The sequence below is a fragment of the Balaenoptera physalus genome, assembly GCF_965194825.1.
Source record: "Balaenoptera physalus genome assembly, chromosome: 11".
Lineage (NCBI taxonomy): Eukaryota > Metazoa > Chordata > Mammalia > Artiodactyla > Balaenopteridae > Balaenoptera > Balaenoptera physalus.
The window spans coordinates 73,900,558-73,921,603 of NC_138896.1; the positions used below are offsets into that span (position 1 = coordinate 73,900,558).

A 21,046-nucleotide genomic window follows, 5' to 3' on the forward strand; every position below is an offset into this window, starting at 1 on the left:
AACAGGCCTCAATGGGGTACTCAGTCGAAACAAGGCTGTGCTGACTCCCTCTCTGTGCCAGGTTCTGCTTGACACCTGCACTCTGGAGATGAACAGACATGGCCCTGCCCTCAGGAAGCTTTGTGTGGTTGGCAAGTCAGCCCTATACAGATGCATCTCCAGCAAGACACTGTGTTCGATGCTCACAGAACTTTGAGCGAGCTGTGGGTTTGCCTCAAGTCTGCCAGGGAGGCTCAGAGAGGAGGTCTTCTGTCATAAGTAGAATTTTGCTCTACTGGGAAGGGCCTCCTGGCTAAGGGGAACTGCAAAGTGCAGGCCTGCAGATGTCGGATGACAGAGGAAGTGTGGCAAGTGAACACGTGGTGGGCAGAGAAAGATGTAGAAGGGTTTGCTGGGCCAGGTGGTGGGAGGTACAGTAGGTTGGGAGGAAAAGTACAACACAATTTGCCACCTTTGATTTAGGGAACTAAGCGGATGGCAGGTGGAGGAGAGAGGGAGACGAGGCAGGGGGCCATCGAGGAGATTGGGCTGGGTCTGGGTGAGAGGTGATATGGCCTGGTTGAGGGATGAGTAGGCATTGAGGTTTTGAGGTCACATGGCTCGGAGGTGGCACTAAGTGACAGTCAAGAACACTGGGACCCAAGTGGGATAGGGCAGGCACAGGGCTATGGGAAGCTCCTAGACCAGATGCCGGGCCCCCACCCTTGCAGGGGTCTCTTGTGTAAGTCCCTGTCCCTCCTCTACCCTCCCCTGGTCCCTGCCCCTCCTTCCACATCTGACCCAGTTGGAACCCTCTGCAAGACCTCAGTGGGAGGGATGAGGGTCCTTGCAGCTGCCTCTTTCCTCACCGGCATGTCCTGATCCAGAAGCAGTACATCACCTCTTGAGTTGGAGGTGCTAATTCCAGAATGGGAAAGGGCCAAGGCGGCACCGTACCTTTGGGTCATTGCTGGAGGCTGGCTCAGGGAAGAGTGAGATAGAAGAATCCTGGCATGGGACACTCTCCCTATGGCCTCCTGACCCAGCCACCTCCAAGCAGCCCACCGTACAGCTCTCCTGGAGGTGTGGTGGACTGTCTGAGATGGTGGGACTTGGGTTTCCGGGGTTGGCTGGGCACAGCCCGACTTGGATACCAGTCTGGGGGCCCATGGCCTGAGAGGACAGACTCAAGGTTAGTAGTCCTGGGTTTTGATTCTGTCTCACCACTGTCCTGCTGTGTGATATTGGGCATACCACATACCCTCTCTGAGCCTCCATTTCCTCATCTGCAGAGTAATGTTAAAAATACCTGCTTATAGGTAGGCTGGCAAGGGCTAAATTAAGTGACATAGGTGAGGCATTCACCCCAGTACCTTGCCCTCAAGAAGTTGTTGTAACAACAACAAAAAATGGGTGGAAAAAACACTCATGCTAATTAGGTGTGATGAGGGGTTGTTAGGCTGGGCACTCATAACCCAGGCTTAGACCCTAGGCCTGGCTGTGACCGTCTGGTTGGCACAGAGAATGAATATATATGTTAAAGTGGCCCCTCTGATCCTGTCCATCCCAGTCCTGGGTCACTCTGGAAGAAACTTGTGTCCCTATTCAGAGCTGGGTCACACCCTCACACCTGCGATGGCTCACCTGCCTGGCAGAGATCCTAAAAGGTTCAGGGAACCCTGGACCCCCAGGCTTCAGGTGCTCATGGCTGTCACAGACTATCTGGTCCATAAGGACCTGAAGCCTCTGGGTCCACACTGCTGATATTATAGAGGAGGAGACTAAGGAGCAGTTAGCAGGAGGTGCGGTACTATCTGAGTTTACTCATGCTTTTTTATTTTCATTTAGCAAATATTTGAGCACCCTGTCTGTGCCACTCTGTCCTGGGCACTGCTGCACAGTGGGGACCAAGGGGCCCAGCCCTCAGGCCATCTCAGTCGGGGTGGGGGGTGTCAGGGAAGCCTGAAGGACAGGCCTCATCCAGTCCTGGGGAAGGCCAAGAAGCCAAGCTTTCTGCTCCCTAGCTGCCTCCTACAGCGGTGTCCAGCATGGGGCCCTGCGTATTATGGTTCACAGAAGGAAGGGACAGGATATAGGCTGAGCTGTGGAGTGTCCCATCCCCATTCCTCCCTCCCCAGCACAGCACAACAGGAGCCAGAACCTGCTTCTCTGAGTGTGGGAGGAAGTGAGGCTATTTCAGGTTCTGTGAGTGGGGCAGTGAGTGACCAGGTGAGAGGTGGCCATGTGCTGTGGGTGCCGCCCACCCCCGTGAGATATAAGACTGACAGCTCCCCAGCCACACCCCTTCCAGGCCTCAGCTGGACAGAAGGAGGCTGGTTCCTGAGAAAGGCCTGGTGAGGCTCCCCTGGTCTGGCTCTGGGCTCAGGAAGTGACACAGAAAAGGGTACCAACAAGGCAAAATTGTGGCGATTGCAGTGGACCATTTCATATGAGATGCTGCTTGAGCATATATATCCTGGAGATGCATATGTATGTCTGTATGTCAGCCAGCCAGCCCTATATTTTGGAGTTCTCATGGGATAAGCCTGTAAGATCTGGGCGAGTGGTTCTTGTGGTGCAGGAGGAAGGATTCCGTTCTTCATCCCTGAGGACCTTGGTGGAGGTGGGGGGAAGGAAGGAAGGAGCATGTGGCAAGAAGTTGACAGACCCTGGCAGTGGCTCATAGGTGTCCCTCTCCTCTCCAGGACACCGCCTTCATGGAGTGTGGCCATTTCCTCTTTTTTTTTTTTTAAGTCAATGATTTTTTAAAAAATATTTATTTGTTTGTTTGTTTGGCTGCACCAGGTCTTAGTTGCGGCACACAGGCTCCCAGTCTTAGCATTCAGGATCTAGTTCCCTGACCAGGGATTGAACCCGGGCCCCCTGCATTGGGAGTGCTGGGTCTTAACCACTGGACGACCAGGGAAGTCTCGTCATTTCCTCTTCTAAGTGCTAAGGGAAGGGGGTGATTCCAGAGTCAGTCAAGGATCTGTCCCCACCTCTCCACCCCCCTTCCCTCAGCACACGCACACGCACACGCACACACACACACAGAGACCCAGTTCTGTCCTGCCCTTGTATAGTTCTGCCCTCTCTCTCCTGCTTGGACAGTGACTTTTGCCTCCCCTCCTGGGCCTAGTTCCTCTGGGAGCCTTGGGTGTTGGGAAGGAGGTGGAGAGGACCCTGAGCACCTTATTTGATCCTAACCAGTTCTGACCTGTGAACAGGCCCTCGTGGCTGCTGTTGCCGTGCCCATGGGCGTGTCCTGTCTGCCAGCCTGGCCCTCCTCCTTCTGCCCCACCCTCTGCTGCCACCGCCTCCACTGCTGTGTTTGGGGCTTAAGTAACCTGCTTGCTTGCCTGCCCTTGTGGGGAGCTTGGCTGAGGCTGGTGGAGCATGGCAGCCTGTTCAGCTCACCTGGGCAAGGCCTAGGAGGGGGTGCTGCCTCCAGGCATCGAGGGGTTTGGGGAGGGGACTGGTGGCGGTTGGGTACTGCCTTTAGTGAACTAGACCACACTGAAGTTTCTTTTTCCCCCTAGTCCACTGAGAATTGGTTTACGGTCACCACGTCTGCAGGGGTTGAGACCAGTAAGAGTTTTCTGACATAGGCCTGTGCCGTACTTCCCCTTCAGTATATGTGGGGATGGTGCCCCCTCCTCTCCCTGGAGGCACTGAGGTCACATGGAGCCTGGGAAGGGGTGGGGTGAGGGAGTAAGATTTCCCAGGATTGAGCCCTCAACAAGGGCAATGGGAATGTGAGCTGAGCTGATGCTTCCTGGAGGCCCAGGCCATCGCCTACCCCAGGTACCCCATGATGATTTTCTGCTAGATGGAGTCTAGGTTTCTGCTCACAGCAGGTTAACTGCGGACCCCTGTGGAAAGGTGGGCTGGGTAGTCTGGCCAGGGAGGAGTCAAGGTATCCCTCTGGGTCTGGGATTGGCAGACAGTGCAGCTGTCCCAGTCAGATTATGCAGGTTATGGACCTGGGGTGGCCCATTTCTAGTGAACCCAAAGGCTGGGTTTGGTCTGGGCTAGCTGACACCATTTTTTTCTTCCTGGACCCTGGAATTTATTGATCTTGTCCAGTTTCCAGATTCAGTGAGGTCTTGGCCAGGCAGAGACCCTCTCTTCGCTATGACCTCACACAGCAGGGTCAGCAAGGTACTGCAAGGCCTCTCCGGAAGGGGCAGTAGGGCCAGCTTGTACCCGGAAGCTGTAGGTTCCAAGTAGATTGTCCTCTTCTTAGAATGCTAGGACTCAAGAGGCCTCACAGCCTGAAGGAGATAACTCTGGTATCTCTTTCCTAGCACTTTTGCTCTGAGGGCAGATTCTGGATGGGCCTACCTTACTGAAATTGGTGGTGGGTCTGGCCACTGCCCTGTCTCCCTGGTATGGTTCCTTGCTGGTGCTAGTTCTGGTCCAGCTCTTGTTCTGGTCATAGGTACCCAGAGAAATGACTGATACAGGGAAGAAAGGGAAAAGGCAGCTAGAACTAGAAGGCCCAGCCTGCCCTTCGAAGGTCAGGCCCAAATAAAGACATTGTATTGAACCAAGGTGGGTGGGGTGTCTAGCCATCAAGACGCTCCTCCTTTCTGGGCCCTTGACCATCTCAGTGGGCCATTCCCCTGGAGGTAGGCCTGGGCTCTCCTGGGAGCCCAGGAAAGCCTTCCCCTGCTCTGAGACCAGCCTTGCCACTCCCCAGCCTGTCTTAGGCCCTGTCCCATCTCTTCCTTGCTGGTGCCTGGTTCAGCTGTCTCCCACCTCCCGCTTGGTATGGGGCTGCTTAGCAGGTGGTGGGCTTGCTGGGTAACCTCCGAGTCTGCCCCTTAGCCACTTGGACAAGGGAAGGGGCAGGAAGTGTTCTCACTTCTGGAATTGAAAAGTTGCTCAGGCAGGAAGGGAGTCCCCGTGCCCAAGATCTCAGGAGCCCTGTCTCCTTATTAGCTGCTTCCCTCCCCCATGACAAGAGTTCCTCCTTTTTCAAGGTAGAGGGAGAGGAGATTTGCTCATGATGCAGAGCCTGTGCGAGCAGGTTTATGCATGCATGCCTGTACTATCGCTGAAGAACTTATGTGCACAGGATCCTGGACCTTTCCCCCTAGAGGCCTGGAGTGGTGGGGAGGAGGAGAGGCCACCTCCTTACAGTGCAGCACAAGACGGCTCCCTCTGGTGGGCATTTTGGGATCAGAGGGGAGGGGCTGCTTAGTGAGGAGCAACAGAGGCTTTCAGGAGGAGGGTTGAGCCGAGTCTTGAAGGATGGTTGAGTTTCCCAGGCAGAAAGGACTCTGCGGTAGGGTTACGAGGACATTCCAGGCAGAGGAAGTAGCCTACGCAAAGGGAGGAAGCATGGGAGGATGTGGCATGTTTGGGGAGCTGCAAATAGTTCTGTGTGGGGGTGTGGTAGGAGAGGAGGCTGGTAAGGCTGGCTTGCCAGAGCCCGGATTTGTCTCTCCCTCTGCCACTCACATGATTAGTGGGCGCCTGCCCACCTGGGTCTTGGCCCCTACTCAGGCCTAAGGATGCAGAAAAGGAGTCCTAGGTGAGTGTGTGGACAAATTCAGGCAGTGTGTTGTGTGGGCCACCCTGAGACAGCCTTGCATGCTGGCCTCGGGAGTTTTGTCATAGAGGTGAATTGGGATCCATTGAAAGGTTCTAAGCAGGATGATCACAGGTGTTCTGGTGCCTTTGGGGGACTGAGAAGGATGTGGAGCTGGAAGGTCTGTGAGGGCTGCTGAGGTGATCAAGACCCTGGGACCCAAACCCGGGCAGGCCAGGTGTTGGAGAGGAGATTATTAATTGACCTTCCATCCATTTCTCTGTTTAACCTGTATTGGATGTTTTGTATAGCATAGGTCGCTAGGGTTAGTTAGGAACATGAAGATGGGCTTTGCCGCAGACACTGTCCCTTGGTCTGTCAGCAGGAGGCCTGCCAGAACCACCTGCCTCTCTGGCCATCCTCAAGTCTTGGGTGTGAATGGGGCAGTTGCACCATCTAGAGACAAGAGGTGGTACTGCAGTGCTCTCCAGCACCTCTGGGTAGGGTGGGAGGAGCGTGAGGTTGAGAGAAGTGACTGAGCTGCAAGGTTGACTTGATGTGGGTAAGAGTTTACAGCACAGTATTGGAGTCTGTGGGGGTTGCCATTGAGCCACCCTGAGAGGCTCTCCAAGAGGGTGTTTGGACCTGAAGGATGGGCAGGGAGGAGCTACATGTTCAGAGGTTTGGGTAGATGGGCATCCTGGGCCAGTGGTTACTTGTTTGGCCGGTGTCATAGCTACTAATAACTGACAACAAGTATGGAGCACTTGCTGAACCATGCTCAGTCCTCATGTGAAGTATCTTACAATTCTGTAAGTTGATATCAAGGAACTGGGGCTTCAGGAAACCAAGGGACTCATCCAAAGCACAGGACTCAAGATTCACACCCAGGCCTGCCTCTCCCAGAGTTGTGGTCCTGACCACTGCACCATATTGCCTGCCACGAAAGCCCTGAGTTATGCTTAATAACATAGGATTCAAGGGGGTCAGGGCTGCAGAGAGTGGGAGGTGACCCCCAGGGACTACGCAGAGGTGGGAGTCAGTTCCCAAGTTTCAGGCCAAGTGAGACTCCAAGGACAGGGCTGAATTGGCCAGAGTAGAAAGGCAGAGCAGGGCTGAGACACCCCTGGGGGATTGTTGACAGGACTTGGAAAAGGCCAATGGGAGGGCAGAGACAGGTAAAAATGACTTCACGGTACTGGGAAAGTAAGCTGAGGAGAAGAGCAAGTGGAGGTAGAAGGAGTTTAAATTTAGGGGTCAGTGGCCCCTGAGTAGGGCCTTCAGATTGAGGAAAACCCAGGATGGAGAGCAAAAGGTCTGTGGTAAGTCTCTTGGATTTAGGAAGAGATACCCCTGGGGGCTGGTACAGATTCAGGTGGCAGGAGGTGAGACAAACTGGGACCCCTTGATACCAGAAGGAAAAGCAAGTGCTGGCCCTTTCAGGCCTGGAGTCAGGCCTAGGAAGTGTTGGAGACTCACGTAGGAGCCCTTACCTGGCTGGGGTTTGTGGGAGCCAGGGGAGGGAGGGGAGCAGAGTGAAGTGAAGTGTAGGTATTAGGGGTCCAGGGAGACTTAGGGGGAACCAGCAGTCTCAGCCAAGAAGGGGCTTGGGAAGTGGGGCAGGGTTTAGGATAGGGTGTGGGTTGGAGAGGAGGTATTGAGGCCCTGTTGATGATGGCTGGCCCTGCCTAAGAGCCTGGGGAAGAGGATCTCACACAGTTTGATCAGCAACCCAGAGTTCAGTTCTGCTTCCTGACCAGCCCTTCTGTGGCCCCTCCACAGCCGGCAGGGGCCTGCCCTGTGCAATGGAGGGATGGATGAGTCCTGCAGCGGGATGCCACAGGCCGGGTTTCAGCAGGAAATTGTCATCTCCATTATGGTGTCTGGGGCTGCGTGGCTTGTTGGAGCTAGTGGTTCTGCCAGGCCCACGCTGGCAAGAAGCCAGGAAGCAGGAGGTCTGTGGGCCTCCTTCCTTTGCCCAACCCTGACACCCCTGCTCTGCTTCCCCAGGTGCCCCCTGAGAAGTGCCGCTGTGCGGTGGGCAGCATTCTGAGTGAAGGTGAGGAGTCACCCTCCCCTGAGCTCATCCGACTCTATCAGAAATTTGGCTTCAAGGTGTTCTCTTTCCCGGCACCCAGCCATGTGGTGATGGCCACCTTCCCCTACACCACACCCCTGTCCATCTGGCTGGCTACCCGCCGTGTCCATCCTGCCCTGGACACCTACATCAAGGTGAGACACAAGTCTGGTGTGTGTGTCAGGGGGAAGCCAGTCCTTTGAGTGGGTTCTGGGGAGGCCTGCCTAGCCTGGGAGGAAAAGGCCATTTTGGGAGGGCAGCACGTCGTGGAGCAGGTGCCTGTGGAGCTAGGAAGATGAGCAGAGGCTGCTGGCATTTCTTCCATACACCCGAGACCTCCTGGGCCCCAAGCATCTCCCAGGAGTACGGGTAGTTTGTTCAGAAACCCAGTCCTGTCATTTAAGCTCTGACTTGGAACAAAGACATCCTTAGTGCTCAGCCCCCACTCCAGACCCACCCTGTCCCTATCCTGCTGGGCCCTGCAGAGCAAGGGCCCTGAGACAAACTTTCCCTGTTGTAAATTACTCCTCCTCTAAAACATTTTGTAAACTTGGGTGCTAGGGAAATGACCCCAATTTGGGCTTGGAAGTGATTGTTTATTCATCTGTTCAACTTGTATTTATTGAGTGTCTGTGCTAGGTGCTATGCTGGATGTGGTGTGAGATATTGGTGCATGAAATAGGCATTTACAGTGAGGTGTGGAGATAGGTAATAACGTCAAACAAAAACGGGACACATGCTAGGAAAGTACAGGGTGAGAAAAGGCGGGGAACCAAGTGCACAGAGTGGTCAGGGACAGCCTCTCGGAGGAGGTAACCTCTCAGGCAAAATCCTAGAAGAGCCCTTGGAGGGGCGGTAAGAATGTTCTAGGCAGAGCTAGGGTGAGGAGCGTGGGTTTGATCTAAAGGCAGTGGGAAGTCACTGCAGAGTTCCAGCCAGGATCCGAGCTGTGCCTGTGCAAGGTGGGCTCTGCTGTCATTGGGCAGGGTAAGGCTGGACCGTGGCTCATGGGGGCCGGGTGGAGGTGCTTTGAAGCTGTTATGAATCCTGCCGTGCATGGCGGCAGCTTGGGCTGGGGCAGTAGCTGTAGAGATGCAGACAAGGGTGGAGACTGACAATTTGTTTTGGAGGTAGAACTGATGGATTTATGGATGGGTTGGATGGTGGGAAGGGGAAGGAGTGGGAGGAGTCACAGGTTGCAGTTCCCTCTGGGCAGGGCAGGTGGGTGAGCATGTAGTGGTGCTTTCTACTGAGGTATGGAGGGCGGAGGGAGGAACTGGTTTGGGGGGCCAGCTCTGTGGGCTGTGTCGGGGGATCTGCCTGAGGGACATCTTAGTTGGGGTGTGGAGTCCACAGTGATGTGTGTAGTCTGGAGCTCAGAGAGGATTGGGCTGGTGAATATGTTTGGTGACATGAGCCTATTGACAGTATTTGCCCTGGAGGATGGCTGAGGCAGCAGAGTGTACAGAGGGCATGGCCAGTGTGGCTGGGATCAGGGAACAGGAGAAAAAAGTTAGCAAGAATGTGAACTTGGCGGTTTTGGAAGAACCTGGTGGCTTGTTCTCCAGAGCAGCTTGGGAAAAGGGACAGGGCCTTGGTGATGGAAATGGGAGCTCAGACATGTCCTGGTTAAGTGTCTGGTATCAGGGCTTGGGAATGAATAAATGGGGCCCTGGGTCACCAGCTGTGGCCTTTGTGGGCAGAGACAGGAAAAAGAAACAGGAGGGCTGCTGTGGTAGGGAAGGGGCATGGGGAGGATGGAGGAGGGTTTCCTTTGTGAGCTGGAGGTTGGCAGCCAGAAGGGTGCTGGGTGTGGGGTCGGACCGGAGGCTAAGGGGCAGAGTGAGGCAGGAGATGGGGGAGCTGGCTGGTGTTGAGGGCAGGAAGAGAGACATCAGTGCCTAAGGCCTGCTCATCATTTCACCCAAGGAAGGGCTGGTGTGTGGTGTCTCTGGTCCTGTGTCATCCTCAGCTTCAAGGGCCAGTCTGGAGGAGCAGCCCTGGGAAGAGACTTTCTGGGTTCCAGACCTCAGAACAGGACATGTGGTGTGGTGGCGAGCAACTCAGCCACCACAGCCTTTTCTTGGCTTCAGGGGTTTATTTTTAGACACCTTTGTCCAAATTTCCTGGCCCCTGACAGCTTCACAAGTTGCCTGGTTTTGACGTCACCTCTTTGATGAAAGCCCTTCCTCCTACCTCCTCCTCCCGTGGGAGCCTGTCAGCTGTGCTCTGGGCTTGATTTTCTTGGAGTTGGGGCTGCAGCAGGGGGCGTACCATCCTCTCTCCTGCCTGTGATGAGGAAGCCACAGGTGCGGGGCAGTGCAAGGGGCTTCTCGTGGATGTCTGCGAGGCGTGCTGTGTGGGCTTGACCACCAGCTGGGAGAGTGAGACAGATGCCGGGCTGCCCTCAGTGGAGGCACGGCCCAGGTGCTCTGCTGGTTTTGGGGGTGGGGAACAAACCCAGGTGAAAGACGAGGAAGGGGCCGGTTCTCTTTGTTGGTCTCAGCCTGCAGTGGACAGGGGGTGGCCCTGTGCCTCTCTTGGCCTAGGTGACAGAGAGAAGAGAATGTAAGGCTCGCTCTCACACCTGCCCTCTTCCTCACTGCCCTGAGACCAGTGAAAAGAGGCTGCTAATGAGACTCTGGGTGCTCCTGACTCTCCCAACCCTGACAGCTGGCTGCCTTTAACCGTGCGTGCGTGCGTGTATGTACATGTTACGTACATGTGCGCGTGTCTTTTTTCTCCACCCCACTGGCTTCTCTCTGGATCTGAGGCTGGGTCTGCTGTGGAGTTGCTTCAAACGCAATGACAGCAGCCCGTCGGCTTTCTATTTCAGGAGGGGTGAGGGAGGCAGTAGCCAAGAGGAGGGGAGGGAGGACTTGGCAGGCTCACCTGCTTCCCCAGAGGCTGGGGCGAGGGGTGGAGGTGAATGATCTCAGAGCTTTGGATGAGGGAGGTGGAGAGCAGCTGCTGTTCCGGCAGTGGCAGATGTCTGAGACTGGGACAGGATTGGTCTCACGGGACAGCAAGGTCCTGGGGGCTCTCTGTGAGGAACCAAAGACAAACATTTGTCAGGGCTCTTGTGGGGATTCTGGAAGGATGGCTGGATCCCAGCTTTGTGGTCTGTGTGGCAGCCCCTGGCTCTCTGGCCAGGCTTCCCCAGCTTGGCAGCCTGGCAAGCTATAGGGGCTGGAACTCTGCCTTTCTCCACGTAAACCACTGGGGGCCCCAGGCCAAGCACTCTGGGACAGCAGGTGTGTGAGGGGTCCCTGCGTTCTGTGTGACTGTTCGTCTATGTGGAAGATGCCCAGCTTTGTCAGGCCGCTCCACCAGGGTCCAAGGAGTTAGCCTCCAGGGCAAGAGGAGACCACTCCCTGAGCCCCAGGAAGGGGGTTCTTCTGGCAGCTGAAGGAGGGAACTGAGCTTCCTTGAAGTTGCAAGGCCACAGAGGAGGTGGGACCCAGATGTCATCCCAGAACAATAGGCAAAGGCCTCAAAATTCACCACAAGGTGAGACCAGTCTTAATGAGCAGCCAGAGAAGTCTTGGGGCACATGGAGCAGACCAGAGCTGAGTGCGAGGCCTGGGGTCCCACATGTGAGATTGTGTGTGAGGTCCCTGAGCTGGGTACTTGGCTCATATCTGTCTGCAGTTGGCGAGGAGATCACTGAGAGTGTTAGACTGGCCAGCCAAGACCTCCGTGCCTGACTTCCTTCCAATAGGATCTATGATCTTTTCCATAAACCCCCTTCCCCAGGGTCTCTGCTTTCCCCAGGTTTTCAACAGAGGTCTCCTTGTGATGTTTGGGCATCTCCTGAGTTTAGGGAGACACAGGGCATTGTCTGTGTGGAGGCTGGTTGGCTGGGTAAATGCAGGCAGGCCCTGGAGGTCAGATAGTGGCTCTTTCTCCATAGAATTGGAGAGGTGTGGTAGGCAGAGCAGGTACAGTGAGCCAGTGGGGGAACCTTGGTGGTAGAGTTCAGGGATAGCTGGGTTGATAGGGCTGTTCTACTAGGGACAGCTGTGAGCAGGGACCCCAGACCTTAGTTCTCAGACTGCTCTGGGGGCCGGAGCCTAGGGGCTGTGCTAAGGTGCCCCCGTGGCTGGCAGCCAGGGATAGGGGGCTGCACTCAGACCTTTACCTGCCTCAGCTGGAGTAGCTCTGCCTCTGGGTTTTACACATCAGATGACCTCCTGAGCTTTTGTTTGGAGGAGGATGTTTGAGACTTAACTGGTTTGAAAACCTCTGTCCTAAGAGGGGTACACCATTGGGCAGATGCCTCCTCCACCCCTGGCCAACTGTATGTCTGTTCTAGATGCTGAGGACGCCGTGGCAGTTGCAGTGTGAGTGGAGCTGGGAGGTGCCAGGGCTCATCCCTTGTGTAGGCAGGGGCAGGAGGGGTTCCCAGAAGAGGCACTTTCTGGGGGAGCTGCAAGCTGGACCTGGAGGAAGCCCTGGGGAGTGTCACGGTGGAGATTTCCCTGGAGTGGATGTGACTGAATTCCCGAGTGGTGGGTGATAGGCTGGCAGTGTCAAGGGACAGCCAGCTGGAAACTAAGGAGCGGGGGCCTCAGCTGCCTCAGCAGGGTGCCTGCAGAAGTGGGTCATCCTGTTGAGCGTGAGCGGGGAGGAAGCTCCCAGTAGCATGGTCAGAGTCTGGGTCCTGCCCAGTGCCTCACAGTCTCCTGTGTTTGTTTTCCCTCAACCTGTCTGGGTGACTTTGAGGGAGTCAGTGATGGGGGTGGTTTGAGTCCACACTGAGGCCAAAACACCAGTAGGGAGCAGGATGGTCCTGGCAGTGGGAATCCAGGTAAGGAAGCCCCCATGGGATATGAAATTTGGGGTCATCTCTTTCCCTGCCCATCACCTTTGCTGAGCTAATGTGGGAGAGTTCCCGAGCTTTATTTTTTATTTTTTTAAATTTATTTATTTTATTTATTTTTGGCTGCGTTGGGTCTTCATTGCTGCGCGGGCTTTCTCTAGTTGCGGCGAGCGGGGGCTACTCTTTGTTGCGGTGCGTGGGCTACTCATCGCGGTGGCTTCTGTTGTTGCAGAGCACGGGCTCTAGGGCGCACGGGCTTCAGTAGTTGTGGCACACAGGCTCAGCAGTTGTGGCTCGTGGACTCTAGAGCGCAGGCTCAGTAGTTGCGGCGCACGGGCTTAGTTGCTCCGCGGCATGTGGGATCTTCCCGGACCAGGGCTCGAACCCATGTCCCCTGCATTGGCAGGTGGATTCTTAACCACTGCGCTACCAGGGAAGCCCCCCGAGCTTTATTTTTAATAAGGAAGGCTTTCCTGGTATCTCAGTTCAGTCACTTACTCTGCAGTTATTTACTGGGACCTCTTTTGTGTGGCATTGTTTGGGGCATGGAGGAACCAGCTAGGAGGCAGGCATAGGGTCCTAATCAAAGCCAGCATCCCCATTGTTTTACCAGTAAGGACAGTGAGACCTAGGGAGGGGAGGTTACCCAAGGTCAAGGGTTGAAGCAGTGGCCAAGTCCAGACTGGATCCCCTGGGCAGAGAATCACTGATGGCTACATGCCTTTTGCCACTCTGCCCTGTCCATTATTGGGGCTGGGCCCAAGAGGCTGAGGACTGTCATGAACTTGGGATGCACTGGGAGTGGTACCCAGAGTGGGCCTGGGATAGCAGCACTGTGTCCTAACACCCACTTGACCCTCTGTTTCCAGCCCTGCTGGGCAGAGTCAGGGGCTGAGGCTGTCGATTTGGGAGCCTGCTGGGGGAGCCAGAAGCAAAGGGCAGGAAGAGCCTGGCTGCCCATTTTCCCAGCAGGGACTCATTAAGGTTTACCTTGGCAGCTGTTCTGGGCACAGGAAACAGCTGCTGCAGGTGCCTTATTGGTCCTCATGTCCTTACCCTCAGTGAGGTAGAAGACGGCTCCAGGGCCAGCTTACCTGCCAGGGCTGCGACCTGCTAATTGGCCTGCCCCAGTTCAGGGAGGAGGGTGTGCTCAGTAGCACCAGGACCTAGGGCTGAATGATAAGCCCCCAGAACTCTTTCCTCCCACCATCTCTCCCAGCCACAGGGCTTAGCCTAGGGGGAGTGGGGTGGGGAGGGAAGAGATGGATGCACTGGGAAAGGCAAAGCAACCTTTGGGGGTGGGGAAATTTGGGCTGAGCCTTGAAGGATGGATAGTGTTCTCCAAGTAGGAAGGCAGGTCAGGCAGAGGCACTGACGTGGGCATGGCTTTGTGTATCCATTGTGGCTGGGGTGCAGGGGAGGAGCAAGAATTTGGGCCCAAGAGATGAGGCTGGGTCCTGCAGGTTTTAGGGAGCCACTAATGGTATGTGATCAGATGAGTGACAGCATCCAGGCTGGCTTTGGAACAGGACTTGAGCACTGGGGGATGGAGAGGAAGAGCCAGAGGCCACAGTCAAACTCTGAATGAGAGTAACAGAAGTTAGCAGAGAGTAGCAGTGACTCTCCATTCCCAGATTTCCCTGGGCCAGGAGGAGACCCCCCCCACCCCAACTCCACAAACACACACCAAGGCTTGGCTTCCCTGACTCCCCTTAGGAAGTTGCCCCTGGATGTTGAGGTGTGGGGACCCACACAGGTGGCTAAGGCTCTCCCCTCTGCTGGCCTGGAGCCCTGGATCTTGTTCCTCAGCCTCTCAGGCTTCACCCCTCCCCACTCCCCTATCCCAGTAATGAAAGCACAAAGCCAGCCTTTGCTGGGGCGGGCGTGGGAGCCACCACTCTCGAAATACCAGCTCAGATATGGTAGCTTGGCAGCCCTGCAGGACCCTGGGGGCTGAGGCTTGTCTGGATGGTGCTGTGGGCTTGGGCCATCACCAATCCAGAGAGAGCCTTTTTCCCCAGGCAGATGGGCCTTACCAAGGAAGGATTCTTTTGCTCTTTTCCAGAGAGCTTGGGATTTCAGGAACAAGGAAGGAGGAGAGATTCTGAGGAGGGAGATCCCTCCAGAGCAGAACAACTCTGCCTTTTAGTGGAGCCCTCAGATCGGGAGAGGCTGTCTGTCTGGTTATGCAGACAGGAAACCTAAGGCTCCAGAGGGAAGGTCTTTCCTGAGCAGCAAGTGGAGGTACCAGTCAGAGATGAGAAGTTCAGGGCCTTCTCCTCCTCCCCTACCTTCTGTCTTTCTCCCCACCTCTCCATCCCCACTTGCCCAGCTGTCCTTCCCTCTGGCACTTCCTGATTCCTCTGGCTCCCAGGTGCTTGACTTCATGGCTCCATCTGCACCAAGCAGCCTTCCTGCTGCTGGATAATCAATCAGCAACATTTTCGTTGGCTTATAAGCCGGACTGGGCTCAAGGTCCTTGACTGCACAGATGCTGCAGACAGCGGCAGGATCTCAGAGGGGGATGGGCTGTGGAGCCTGCCATGGCAGCAGTGTCGTCTGGGAGGCTGTGGCTCCCTTTCCAGATTTGGAAGGGAGAGTGTTAGGATCCCAGGTCTGAGCCCCCGAGCTCCCCGTGTGGGTACTCACCCCCACACTCCCCAGCCCTCTGCTCTTGCTCCACAAGGGCTCAGAAGGCCAGAGCAGGGCTGAGCTGGGGTTGAGTATTGGCCTTCTGGACCCTGGGGAAAGGCTGGGCATGGCTGCAGATCAGGACCTGCCCGGCCCACCCAGGTATTAGGATGCTTAAGGGCCTGTGCCCCCTGTGCCTGCTTAGAGGGAACTACTCTCCCCCCTTCTCAGTGCCCCAGCCCACCCTGGTCTCCACTGCTGCTGAGGCCCCCCTCTTGGGCTGCCCAGGAAGTCAGGGCCTGGGTGAGCAGGAATATGAGCAGAGGTGTAAATTGCATGGCAAGCTGCCGGCTCTGAGGTGAAAATGAAAAGTCTTCAGGCAGCGGCGGCAGCAGGCACAGCAGCTGGGGTGCCAGGCACAGCGCCCTGCTCTCCCTCACACCTTCCCCCTTCTGCAGTCTTCCCCAGACTCCCACCCAAGCCTTGCTTCTCTGCCATCCCCTCCGCTGCCATTTGGGGTTGGGGTGGGCTCCCAGTTCGGCCCTGGGCTAGACCTGACCCCAAGAGGGCCTTCATCTCTTTCTTCCATTATATCTTCTAACTGGCTGATCAGTGCACAGAAAAATGGGCTGTGCTTTTGTTAATTTTGTGAGCTTAATATTTTTGGTAGTTTCTCCGTTGATTCTGTTTGGGTTTTTCAAGTGTACAATTGTTTTATCTTTAAGTAATGGGGGTTTTATTCATCTTTTCCAATTCCTCACTTATTTTAAGATCATCTATTCCAATCTCTTTATTTTACAGTTGGGGAGATTGAGACCCAGGGAGAAGCCACCCATTTGTCAATAGCTAGGCCAAGGCTCTGGGCTCCTGCCTGGAGCTCTTTCTGCCACTTCCTTCCCCCTCTGTCCTGTCCCTGGCAGCCCCATCTCATTCCTTTTCTCCTTTGCCTCTCATTTGCAGAGCTTTGGGCCGTCCTGCTCCAAGGGGGAAGGATACTCACCATCCCTTCTGCAGGCTCTCCCTTGCTAGCACTGCAGCATCCCCAGAGCTGTCTCCTGCTGTCACTTCCTGCCCCACAGACAGGCTTAGGTTTTGGTCCAGAGGCTGTTGAAAGGCCCATTGGGTATGAGAGGGAGTCTGGGAGAGGGAAGTTGACGGAAGTTCCTGGGCAGAATAATAACAATGTGCCACATTCCAGCAGCAGCCCCCGCTGCGCCTCCCCCATCACTTTGCACATTCGATGCAGACCAGCTGCCTAAGGGGCCTCCAGGGTCTGAGCCCCCACTTGCAGGGACTGCTGTGTGCAGGCGGGTGCACGTCAGTGTCTGTGTAATTAAAAATGAGCATGCCTCACTTCACCCAGTGAAGAGATGCCATCACCTCGGGTGGGATGCAACAGCTGTTTGCTGGCTGTGTGGCTGCCCAGCTCTCCAGCCTGGCGTGGAGGGACAGGTAGGACTGGGCCACTCAGAGTGAACAGGAAGACCCAGGGCCCCTCACTTCAGTGAGACAGGAAGTAGAGGGCTGTGATGGGGCGGAGATTGATAGAGCAGACCTCATCCCTTTCTGGGCCTAGAGCTCATCTAGGAGATGCATGACCCAGACCTTGGCCTGCACCCATTGCCTTGTCCTTTTGGGGATTTGAGGCCACATAGCTCTGAGCAAACCCAGGATCTGGGCAGCCTGAGAATGGGATCCACCCTGTCTCCCGCCCTGGGCCTGACCTCTTCTGCATGTCGCACTCTCCCCACCCCTAGTCCAGGCCAGGGCACAGGTTGATGGTTTGAGAGCAGAACACCAAATGAGAGTAGTTCAAGTCCTCTCTCTTTCTTCCCTCCTCCCCTCTCCTAATTCAGTAAGAACTACCAGGGGAGGCACTGTGGGTCCTGTGGGGAAACCTTGGCTCGGCATATGCCAATCTGGTGCCTTTGCAGGAGCCCTGAGCTGCACCCCACCCAGGACATGAGCTCAGCCTGAGGTGAGGAGGGAGTGTGTGGTGTGTTCCCAAGGTAGCCAGGGCAGTGACACCATGGCAGCCTTTTGTGTGCTGCTCCTTCCCTTGTCTGCCAGCACCCCTGTGGGGGGTGTGAGCTGGTGTTGGTGCAGGAGTGGTAGGGGGAGTGCTGGTGACTGAGGTCTCCTGGAAATCCCTGCATTATGGGTGGGTCCCAAGTCCAACTGTTGTTTCTGTTTGTGGAAGCCCCGGGGGGAGGGAGGCCTTAGAGCTGTGTCTGCGGGACTGGAACTCTGGAATCCAGTTTCTAGCAGTTCCTAGTGGCACCTTGGCATGATTAGCTAACTTCTTCCTGTTAGGCGGGGAGGATTATAGACATCTGCATCTCTCCCACCTTGGAGCAGGGCTTTGTGATCCCCTTGAGTCTGCGTGTGGGAATGAGTTGCCCTGGCTTGTGGCCTCATCAGATAGCCCATGGCTTCAGTGGCCAGAGCAGGTTCCCCTGTCCTGGTGATGCTTCCTCAAGCCTCTGGCTGTCTGGTCTGTGGGAGGGGTTGTGCCCAGGGCTGGGAAGACTCCAGGCCCATCCAGTCCCCTTTCCCCAGCAGTACCAGCCCAGTGTGGCTTTGGCCTGGTGTCCTTGGCAGTCAGTTCTCCAAGGGCTCCCTGAGGCTAGCTGAGGGAGAGGCAGCTGGCCTTGCCTTACTTAGATGATTTTCCAATATTTACCAGGTCATCAACACGCTGCCCGGGCCACAGCTCCTGCTGTGCAGAGAGGACCTGAGAGCTGGCCCATGGCTATCCTCTCTTCCCTCAGAGACTGCACCTGGCTGGGAGGGAAAGGGCTTGTTCTCTCTGCCTGATCACTTAGGGACAGGGCATATGGCTAGTCCTGCCCCCACGCTCCATCCCCAGCCCTGCACTGAACTCATTCTTGGTCAGTAAACAGAGCGTGGAGAGGGATCTCAAGGAGAGGCTACAGGGACAGTTATAAGCCCCTCCCCCTGTCTATGGGCCTGGGTTGGAAGTTTCTGCCTTTGCCTTCTTCCTGCCCCTTCTCTGCCCCTGAGTCTGAATTTTGACAGGATCCGGCATGTGTTAAAATGATTTGGGCTGAGCCGTCAATGAGATTTTAATTAGCTCCATGCCTCTCTCCAGTAGGGAGGGCCAGGGTCCCCCAGGTGGCTTGGGTAGGACTGGGCTGGGCTCAGATATTAGGCTGCCCCTCCAGGGGCCTGGGGACAGGCTTGGGCAGCTGGCATTCTCTGTGTGGGATGCTGTGAGGAGGAAGGGCTGGGCAGGGAAGGAAGGTCTGGGTAGCCCCAGGCCACAGTTTTCTCTCCCTCCTCTGTCTCCCCTGTTCCTCTGTTCTCCCGGATGGCTTTGAGATGAAGGCGACGGCAAGGATGGAGGATGCAGTTTCCATGGCAACGGGGCTGTCCACAGCCAGGCAACTTCAGAACCGGGCTCTCCGGAGGAGGCAGATGCACAGAGCAGCCACAGAGAGCTGCCTCCCGCCTGCCAATGAGGGGGCTGGCAGAGCAGTTGGCAAGGGTGGCTGCTTGGTGCTACCCACCCTGATGCCTGGCCTCCAGGAGAGGGTGGAAAGGGCACTGCTCCCTCTTATCATCCCTGTTACTTCCAAAAGGAAAGCTAGGCAGGTGGCTTGAGTGTTGGCGAGGGTTGTCCCTGGAATTTCTGGGTGGGCACAGGCTCTGATTCCTGGAAGCATCCCCAAAAGCCAACTGTCTTCAGCCCTTGAGAGATGGGCCTTCGGGTAGCTGATCGCCTCTCAGCAGCTTCCTTTTGGACCCTTTGAATGCCCAGAACATGGAATGCTGGTGAAGGCCATGCCCTGATTGGGTTCGGGGGCCCTTTCCCTCTAGCTATCAGGGAATGACCTGGACCTTCTTCAGGGAGCCTCCCTGACCCTGGCCTCGTGACCCAGTTCACTGAGTGGGGTTCAGGTTTGGCAGATGCTCGCCCCCAGGTGCTGGCATTAGAGGGGCCCCAGAGCCTGGTAGCTACTCATTCCTGACGTCGTGTTCTTGTTCACCCTCCTCCTGAAGACCAGGGCTGGGGTGGGTGTGTGGGCAGGTGGAAAAGCAGAGGCAGCCATTGATGTGTTTGGAGATGGGAAGAGCTGGGGGCATGGCCTCATTAGATGGCCAAAAGAGCACCCATGTTAGCAAAGAAGGTCAGACTCAAACTATCAAAAATAATGACTTTCCTTCACTCCCCCAGAGGTGTCAGGGCTAGGGTGTCCCACTCTGTTCGAGCGCACAGAGACTTAGGACGAAAGGCCTTGCCTGGGTCACCCGTGGAGTCAGAGGCCGAGCTGCAGCTAGACCTTGGGCCAGGACATCCACCCCCATGTGGCCTCCAGCCGGCTGCTGAGGGCCCTGGCTGGATAAAATAAACCTTCCTTCCCTCTCTCTCCCGGGGGCTCATTTTTCTCTCTCTTCACTTGCTTCAGTTGGAGGGGGGTTCCTCAACCCTAAGCGTGGCCAGGCAGGCAGACAAGTGGAGTCCTGGAGTGGCTTCTCCCCACCAGGCAGTAAGTCTCTCATTACCGCTAAGTGGAAGGCTCATTTCAGAGCTCATGGTGAGAGCCGGGCGGGTGCTATAAATAGCTGTGTTGTGAAGGTTGGCGGGTGAGCAGTGACAGGGCAAGGTCCTTGCAGTCATCTTAGTGGATAATTGTGCTCCATTGCAGGAAGAGGGACAGGCTCAGGAGCAAGATGCACTTGACCCCTGTTCTGGTTTGTCTGCCTGTCTCAGGGCAGCTCTGGCATGTGTCTGTGCCCCTTTCACACACACTGGGGGCTACAGAGCACTGGGTTCTGTGTTCAGGCAGAAGGGAGTGGAGTGCCTGTCTACACGTGGGGCCCTATAAGCTGGCACTTCAGCCCATGGGGAGTTGGGCAGTGTCCAATATTAGATCTACTTGTCTTGTCTGTTCCTCCAGCCTAGAGTCTGCCACCTCCCCCTCGGCTGAAACTCAGGACCCAGGTCTGAGAAGGGGTGGGAACCAACCACATCTGATAGTCTCGGAGGTTGGAATAGACCTGAACCAGCAGAGGAATGGGAGTAAGAGAGAGGTTTAGCTGGCCTGGAGCTCCTATTCAGAGTTAGTCAGTAACATGTCTGCAAGGGCAGGGGCTAGAGGCCTGAGAGGCAGGGGCGCTGCCTCTCCTGATATTGGTGGGTCAGTCAGCATTGTCCAGGGCAGAGAGGAGGTCAGGGCCATGGGATCCTGAGATGGCAAGTCTGGCAGGTCAGACCTTGGCTTGGCTTGGGTGCCTGGGGCCAAAGACTGTGGGGTCCCTGTCCTAGGGTAGTCTGGGGTACTAAGCTTCGTGGCTCTGTGAGACCAGTGCTTTCTGGAACAGCCTTTTGGTCCCAGGATTAGCAGTGCCAGGCTCCTGGGTTCTTTTAGCACCTGTCCTAGGACTCCCAGGTCCTCAGACCACTGCCCCCTGGAGTATGAGGCCCTGCCCTTAGGATGCTGTGTGGGTGCCTCCGGGAGATTGGGGCAGGAAGAGGAGCCAGCCCCCTGGGAGGGAATAAACAATAGACAGTTCCTGGGGCCACTCAGGGACGTGTGGGTCAGAGGCCATGTAGGGCTCATTCCGCCTTTCGCGCTCTCCCACAAGGAGCGGAAGTTGTGTGCCCACCCACGGCTGGAGATCTACCAGCAAGACCAGATCTATTTCACGTGCCCACTGGCACGGCAGGGAGACTTCTATGTGCCTGAGGTGAAGGAGACAGAACGGAAATTCCGGGGCCCTGCGGAGGCCAGTGATGCCCAGGTGGATGGCACAGGTACGGGGCGGGGGTGTTGCAGGGGGAAGAGGGTGGGGCCTCCTCCCTGGTTGGGTGGCACTGTGGGTGTCCAGGCGAAGCTTGACAGAGGTGGAAGAAGGGACCCATCTACCCACGTGCTGAGTTACCTGTTCTTAGACACGCAGATCCATGTAGGTGTGGCTTCACACGTTACCCCTGGCAATGCAGATACAAAGACCCTGCCTGGATTCCCTTCAGATG

At 56.0% G+C, this 21,046-nt stretch overlaps 1 protein-coding gene across 6 annotated transcripts in view; it reads left to right on the forward strand.

Annotated features, from left to right (window-relative positions):
- The window catches only part of TEX264 (testis expressed 264, ER-phagy receptor), a 29,819-nt gene that overhangs the window by 4,701 nt on the left and 4,072 nt on the right, over positions 1-21,046 (forward strand). For 5 of the 6 annotated variants that reach the window (XM_082414899.1, XM_082414903.1, XM_082414900.1 and 2 more), the window contains 2 exons: positions 7,526-7,747; positions 20,656-20,824. In XM_082414899.1, coding sequence (XP_082271025.1) covers positions 7,526-7,747; positions 20,656-20,824 — 391 coding nt within the window. The remainder of the gene's footprint in view (positions 1-7,525; positions 7,748-20,655; positions 20,825-21,046) is intronic. The other variant, XM_082414904.1, reaches the window with a different exon arrangement.